Genomic DNA, 8,234 nt, shown 5'->3' with positions numbered 1-8,234 from the left:
CGTTCCTACAGCGCATGCGCTACAGCTGGTCCAATCATCTTATTTAACAAAGAAAAAAATCACGACGGTAGGTTCTACAAGATGGCGACCGCCTTAATGGTGAGTGCACTGATGAACACCAGTAGTTAAATTCGACTCAAGGTCCCTGGCATCTTCTTTTTGCGTGCCCGTCTGTCTCAGGCGTTTCTTAAGTATTTAAACGTTAAACTAACCAGTGCGCAAAAATATCACTCGTGGAATAAAATGCCATTGCGATACTGTTAGCATAGTAGAGGTACCAGCCTCTCTCCACAGTGTACTGTTACAGACCTGGCTGTGCTGATTTATTTTATTTGTCAGGTAACTGATAGAATAGGTGTAGAACAACTCGTTTTAAGTGCAACTAATAGAAAGCCTTTCCGAAAAGTTAGAATGTTGTCCGTATGTCCCTTTTGATAAAACCTCGCTTGTTTTTGAATGGATGGAAGAAGTAGACGTGACGTCACACAGTCGAAAGTCCACTTTTCTTGACAAATGTACAGCGAAATTGCTTCGAACGCTTGTTATTGTTTAGTTTTACATGATTCAGAAAACATTTTACTAAGGAATTGGTGACATGGCTGTAAAATGACTTTTCCATCTAACACGAATCTATTTTCCGCTTCCAATTGACAATTGATAGCTGTTAGTGAAGGGGGTAAACTAGGGGTGCCCATTACGTCGATCCTGATCTACCGGTAGATCTGAAAGGCATTCTGGGCAGATCAGGTCGACCATCCGCCCTGACAGTTTTTTTTAAAAATAACAATCTTTATTTAAGAAGTCAATTACAAATCACAGAAAATCCGTCCTGACAATTATTATTATTGTATCCGTCCTGACAATGACATTCGAACTTTCTCTGACACATGCGTCACTGCGCATGCACATTCAACTTTTTTACTGCACAACTCTCGTAAATTTAAGAATAAGACAGTCCAGGTTTTCCACTCATATTTATCTCCTAAGTAAAAATCCGAAGACCTACCACTACCATAAGGAGTGGGAGGAGGACTTATTTTTTACAATGCCGTTTTCAAAGTGCAATTCTGGAACTTAGTCCCAGAGGACAAGAACCCCAACATCAGGAAATGTGCTACCTTTTTGACCGCATTATTTGGCTTCACTTATTTATGTGAGTCAGTCTTTTCCCACATGAAGATCATTAAATCCAAGTACTGTTCCGCCATGACTGATGAGCATCTGGAAATCTGCTTGAGGCTGGCTATCAGCAGCTACTGTCCGGGCTATGCATCCTGTCTGATTTAATTCACTGCAAGTCGTCAGAGTAAGGTCATTACAAAACATTTATTCTTTGTATTACGCTATACGGGTTGATGCACACATGCATATCTATAATGTACGGATAAAAATAATTAAAAATATGTATATAAATAATGTGTTTTTCATTTTTAATTCGCGGTAGATCATTTTGACTCGGCCATGTCATATGTAGATCTCAGGCCGAAAAAGTGTCGGCACCCCTGGGGTAAACTATTGTTTTAAAAAAACAAAAAGGATTTTATTTTCAGGGTTTATTCCAAGATTTTCTTTATATAGTCTCATTGTCAAGACATGTTTCCCTCAACCTATAAATTGTGTTTCCTATTAAAATCTTTGTGTATTCCTTTGGTTGATTAGGCGTTACCCTCCATCACTCCAAAGCCTGAGAAGGAAGAGAGCGAGACGACTGTTCAAAAACTGGTCGAAAGTCCAGATTCATACATCAAGCACCCTTTACAGAACAGGTGAGACCCAGAATTTCGTTCTCACCGACTGTGTTAGTCTGTAGTTTTGACTTTGAAACAAACGACTGTTGTACATGTGCAGGTGGGCTCTTTGGTTTTTCAAGAATGATAAGAGCAAAACTTGGCAAGCCAACCTTCGGCTCATCTCCAAATTTGACACAGTGGAGGACTTCTGGGCGTAAGCAATGTTATAGCCAAGTTTCTGCGGTTAGCAATATTAAAGTAACCGTTGATGTTATTTCTTTCTGAATGCAAGCTGTGTCTTTTGTTCCATACCAGGTTGTATAACCACATTCAGCTGTCCAGTAACTTGATGTCCGGCTGTGACTATTCACTCTTTAAGGTAGGAACAAGCCCCTCCTGCCTCACTATCATGACATAAAGTCATCGACATTGGTATTTTGATGGGTGCTATCTCAGAAGCTGTACTGCATTTTCACTCAGTCAGACAAGGCTGACCATTTTCTTTTGTTAACTGAGACTGAACGATTGACTGTTCAGCCCTACTATGGAGTCACCTAACTCGATGAGTTGGGTGAGCTTACACATCCAATCGCGTAGCACTTAATGCTTTAGTGTTATATTCCACAGTGTCCACTTTGTTGCAGCGGTCCCAATTTATTCTCATGAATATGATTTTTCAGATGGCTTCTGAGAACATCATTTCTTTTTCTACAGGATGGTATTGAACCGATGTGGGAGGATGAACGGAACAGGCGAGGTGGTCGCTGGCTCATCACGCTGTCTAAGCAGCAACGCAAGGCTGATCTGGATCGGTTCTGGTTGGAGACGGTAAACTTTGCTCTTGTAGTACATGCCCATACTGTCCTCCTTCGTGGTCGTCACATTAGACGATGTCCTTGCATCGCAGCTCTTGTGTCTGGTGGGCGAAGCGTTCGATGACCACAGCGATGACGTCTGTGGCGCAGTCATCAACGTAAGATCCAAAGGGGACAAGATTGCTATCTGGACTACGGACTACGAAAACAAGGAGGCTATCACGCACATCGGGTGAGCAGAGAGCTGCCATGTTGCCTTTTTGTCAGTGCCGTTGTCTATTAAATGTTTTTCTTTGGTTAGGCGTGTCTACAAAGAGCGGCTTGGAGTTCCTTCCAAAGTGGTCATTGGCTACCAGTCGCATGCCGACACTGCCACAAAGAGCGGCTCCACTACCAAAAACAAGTTTGTTGCTTGATGATGTGTACATTTTTTCACATGATTGACAAACAAGAGATGGGGACAGTTGATCCTTGTTTGTGTATTTAAGTTTCTTGACTTGAATACAGTGAGTGGCTGCAGCTCTCCATTGGGAAGTGTAATGGAGGATCATTTTTTGACAGTATGTAGTATATTTCATCAAGCCACTTGTACAAAGTGTGAATAGTTATGGGGAAAAAAAGAGAAACTTATTTTTGAAGAAATGAACAACACAGCATGTGTACATTTTTTGAGTGCTTATTTATTCTTATTTCACAAATTGAGGCGTTTGTTAATGGTCTCTGTTTGAATCTACGGAGTTATTTGAGGGCAAGTGTTCCGGAAGCCAAGCTAATGGAGTTATTTTTGTCAGATGTTCAGCCTTTGTGTTTGGTTCAAATCAACCTCATTTGAATTTTGTTTCAGTTATGAGTAGTACTCCTGCTAACCGTGTCCCTGGATAATGAATGTGCACACCACAGATGCAAATAAAAGTAAATAAAGGAGTCCTCCTCTTTTCAACAGGCCACTGTGTAATGTCAGCAGACTCATTTTACATAACTTTAGAGGGACTAAATGTCCAAGACACGATTCTCATCTTCGTGGTTGTACATATTGTTGCCTGCAAATGTGTTGTTTAAACCCCTCCTTTACCAATGGCAATAAACTTCCTGGGTCAGTTGAAGCTGGGGCATTTTTCCATATTTGCAAAACATGTCTCAAATGGGAATAAAATATTAGTGTTTTTAATCAATCTTTATAATTTGGTTTTAATTTTTATCATAATGTGAAATGAGTCATTTTAATTGTAAATGTTGATCAAGATCAGGGATGGGCATTCCTTGAGGTCCACTGTCCAGCCTGTTTTTCAGTCTGACATACAACATTTACTAAATGGTTACATTACTGAGTTTGACCCAATCAGTGCTTCTAAATAAACGGCAATCGCAATCATTTTTTTCAGGTCGATACGTAAAGTAACCTGAATTCAACTTGGATACCAATTATTTTTATAATCCATTAGATGCGGTCCAAAAACTAAGGAACACAAAAAGTTTGCTCTGAACCTCAATTTATATTGGGGGGGGGGTCAATTTGACCGGTTTTAAACATCCAGAGAAATGTTTTTAAACATACTGTGAATTCAAGGTTCTCTCTCTAGTTGGGGTGGGGGGGGGAAGCCCCCATCGACATTTTGGGTCCCCCCCTAAACGAACATTACGGTGTATGATCAATAAAATTGACTTGCTTCGTAGTTTTGGACACTGCCGTTTCCGCGAATTCAGGTCATACTAATAGTTCCCCAGCAGGTGTCAGTATAGCTCCACGTCAAACGCACACTTAATTGGAAATTGGGGTTCCGCTGATATCTGCAAATAGCAGGTTGGCATCTGATTTATTTATAAGAGCCCCTGCCCTCACCCTCCAACCGTAGTCTGCCGCGGCCGGCCATAAAATGTACATGACGCTCCTCTTGCCTCTGGCAACTGTCGACCTGGTCCTCCTGTACGTCACAATCACAAAATAAAAAATAAGGGCGGGGGCGGTGCCAGCTGCGTTGTGCACAAGTGCGCCACTCTAAAAGCCAGAGACACTACACCGACTAGACGAGTTGGCCCCGTATCCACAGGGGGTGCATGTTACCCCCGCCCTTCTACCTCAAGGGCTCCCTAACAGGCAAGTCGGCTGGCTCAGCGGGTAGGATATTAACCGTACGGATACTGTATGTCCTGCAGTCGCTAATAATGTTGTCAGTCCTCCATCTGACATGTTGGAATCCTCTGGCAAAGTGCTATTCCGGGAGCCGTCGTCGTATGACAACATGCATGCACAAGTACCGGTGTGACTAGAGATTATGCCGTAGTGGTTTTACATATGGAACACATCCACTTCGGCTCGGCTCCATACAAGGAGTAGGGAGAAAATGTCTCATGTAGAGAATACAGTAAACCATCATATATTTGTTGATATTGACGGATCCTGACAGATTTAACAATGTGATGACATCCACTTATCAATATTAAAAAACTATTGGTACTGTAACAGCAATACTGCGGCTGTTGCAGGCAGTGTCATTTAAATGTTGACACCAACATGGGGATTGATCGACAGTATGTTTGAGAATGGGCACTTGCAAACCGGGAGAGCGCATAACACATGAGTACAAAGAAAAAACAGCTTTTGAGTGGTGATTTGGGACACAATTGCACGTTATGATTGTGAAATTATGGCAATTTCATGATTCATCTGGAAATATCTGGCCAGCATGGTCCGTTTTTCACTCAAAAACGTATGTAGTTTTTAGATCAAGAAAAACGGCCGTGCATTTTCAGATTAATCATTTTGTTTTGGAAAAATCAAAGTAATTGAAGCACTCTCGTACCACCTCTTTCTGCTCTGGAATATGGACACACGCACCTCCTTCCCAAGATATCTTGGTGTGATGCCAGCAAGGAGCAATCTATACAATCTAAATCAGTAGCCTCTAGCCATTGGTCTGCAGCCCATGCCACTTGGTACTGGGTCGCGCAGAGTGACAGATGCAAAAAAAAAAGGAGGAAAAAGGAAAACGTGTTTGTGTGTTTTTAGTCATGTTTCAGCCCCAAAAAGCAAGTCCATATAAATAGGGCTCTGTGATTGCATAAGAATTGCAACATTATGGTGACCTGATGTGAGCTGTACAACAGAAGTATTCTGTTGAATAATAAGTTGCAAATGTTTAATACAAATGTCTTAACTTCATTTGAATTGGGTTTGTACTTCAAACACTGTCAGCCTTTATCAAAACAACCAAAGATGATTTAATGCTCCACAACTTGTTTCGACTTTTGTACGCGTCTTCAGGAGCGGACTCTCGTTACTTGGCCGTGAAGGATAACATGAGCATTGAAAGCCAAAGCTGCTGAAGCTCTTTTTTTTGCAGCTGCTTTATTTCTTGTTGATAAAATAAATGATCGTCTCAACCGTTTGACTTATGAGAAGTTTTTTTATTTTTCTGCTGAATATCTTTTTCGTAGCTACTGTGTTTTATAGACTGTACACTAAGGGTACACTAAATGATGCCCTTTTATTTAGGGCACTCATAAGAACTGCTCACGAGAAATAACTGTTACTGTCATAGATCAGTTTGGAGAAGTGTCAGAGCTATGTGGCGATTTATTTAGTTATTAATTTGCTATACTTAGATCTTAATTTGCATTTATATCTGAATCCAAAATCATTAACAGCTTGAATGCAACGACGGGACATATGTGTTTATTATTTTTGGTCAGCTATATCTTTCATATTATATTATTATCATATTATTCCGATTAAGAGTAAATCTGAAAGAGAAACTATAGTTGCTTTTTTACATTTTTTAATTTTATATAAAGACTTGTCCTTCAAAAATAAACTACATATTTGTATTTATATTAAAAGTCCACTTGAAAAAGAGAAGACATTTATTTTTCAACAATGTACAGTATTATATTTTTATGAAGAGTAAATTTGACTTTGACAAGCATTTTATGTTGAAAACGGAAATGGGAAGTAATCTAATCAGAAATGGACAACACTTTTCCTTTTTAAAGGACTCAACAAAAGTATTTCCGGACTGTCGGGGGTGCAGCGGCCGAGGGGTTGAGCGGCTGAGAATGGTGGCTGGATCCAGACTCTCTTGCTGCATTCAGCCCCATGAACAAATGCAAGAGACAGGTGCGGCATTTTTCTTTCAGGCGTGAGTGAAACAGCTGTCCGCCGCTGAGAGAGACACAACCATTCACATTCACAATCACACCTAAGCTATTAGATTGTTCAATGAACTTACCGTGCATGTTTTTGTGTGAGAATGCCCATGTAGGCACGAGGACAACATGCAAGCTCCACACTAGGGATGTGAATCTCAGCACTGAGTACGATTCGATACACATCTCGATGCACTGCCAGCGATGCGATACTTAAACGATACATGGAATTTTCTGGCGATACGATGCGATACGTTTCACCGTCGTCACGATGCGATACGATGCGATATACATTAAGTTCAAATCAATGCGATCCGATCCGATACAATGCAATTTGTTGCGATATTGTGCAATTAAACATGATGCAAATAAGCAAAGAAAAAAAGCTTTTAAAAAGATGGAATTCAGTATGGTATTACAAAAAGGATACCACTTTATTCCTTATAAACAGTAGAACTTGTAAAACAACTTATTTAAGCCCTTTCAAAATTGGGTTTTGTGCAAAGAAAATGTAAACAATTTGGCACCTGAGACTCACAGCTGCTGCTATAGTGTAAACACAAACAGACTATTCTCACTGAGTGTCTTATATGAAATATAATTATATATATATATATATATATATATATATATATATATATATGAATCTATAGCGCAAGATGTCCACCCATCCACTGTAAGTGCAACTCTTTGTGCACTGTTCAGCGACACAGTAATCTCACTTCTTACTTTGTTGTACACATCAGGAATATGTAAGTGAACACAGACCTGTCTGGTATTTTATACCTGGGTTCCAAAACGTGCATGAGCTGTCTGAAACCCTCGTTGTCCACCACGCTAAGGCTGGAGGTCTTTGCATATGAAATAAGCAGTGACCTTAGTTATAGCCATTGCGCGGTCACAGTGAGTTGCAAGAGGACTCCCAAAATAAGAGGCAATTTTTTTCTGATCCTGACCTGGTTTACCAAGAGTTTCTCCGGTGTCCGACGAGGAACTGGGCGTGGAAGCGGGGGAGCGGGAGGGAAACTTGTCGGTGATCTGGTGCCATCGTTTTAAGTGGGTCTGCATATTTGTGGTTCTGCCGTTGTATGGCTTCTTAGTGCGACATTCCTTGCAAATTACGGAGGTTTTATCAAGCTTTCTGTCTTTCTTTTCGAAGCCGTAGTATTTCCAAACATAAGATTTGAATGTTGCGGCTGCATTAAATATAGTAGTTTCCTTGCTGCTGCTTGCGCTAACTTCCATAATGTTTCGCTAGTTGTGTACTGGACTGTATGTGACGCACGGCTACCGTCCGTATTCAACACAAAACGCAAAGCAATGATGGTGCATTGAATGCGCCTAGGAAAGGGCAGATATGTGACGTTTAACATGAATAAAACGGCGCTTGAATCGGATTTTACCGATACCCATCAATGCATCGAGGTGAATCGCGATTTCACCCGTCAATCGCGTCGTACCCAGTGAATGAGCTGATGCACTCGGATCGCGCACGTGCGCATCGATGTATCGATTAATATCGATTATTTTCCACACCCTTACTCCA

The 8,234-nt window shown here is 40.8% G+C and overlaps 1 protein-coding gene across 1 annotated transcript; it reads left to right on the top strand.

The window, feature by feature from the left end:
- LOC127600508 (eukaryotic translation initiation factor 4E-1A-like) lies at positions 1-3,717 on the top strand. The gene is made up of 7 exons (XM_052065145.1): positions 1-99; positions 1,660-1,766; positions 1,849-1,944; positions 2,046-2,109; positions 2,445-2,558; positions 2,638-2,777; positions 2,847-3,717. Exons 1-7 carry the CDS (start codon positions 82-84, stop codon positions 2,959-2,961), a joined length of 654 nt encoding a protein of 217 aa, XP_051921105.1. The 5' UTR covers positions 1-81; the 3' UTR covers positions 2,962-3,717.
- Positions 3,718-8,234: the final 4,517 nt, after the last annotated feature.

The sequence above is a fragment of the Hippocampus zosterae genome, chromosome 1 (assembly GCF_025434085.1).
Source record: "Hippocampus zosterae strain Florida chromosome 1, ASM2543408v3, whole genome shotgun sequence".
In the NCBI taxonomy this organism is placed as follows: Eukaryota; Metazoa; Chordata; class Actinopteri; order Syngnathiformes; family Syngnathidae; genus Hippocampus; species Hippocampus zosterae.
This window is presented reverse-complemented; position numbering and strand designations above follow the sequence as displayed.

What these genes read in the sequence shown, in the direction of transcription:
- LOC127600508 (XM_052065145.1), top strand. An exon ending in AAGCACCCTTTACAGAACAG is followed by an intron (nt 1,767 to 1,848) that starts GTGAGACCCAGA and finishes GTACATGTGCAG; the next exon opens with GTGGGCTCTTTGGTTTTTCA. An exon ending in GAGGCTATCACGCACATCGG is followed by an intron (nt 2,778 to 2,846) that starts GTGAGCAGAGAG and finishes TTCTTTGGTTAG; the next exon opens with GCGTGTCTACAAAGAGCGGC.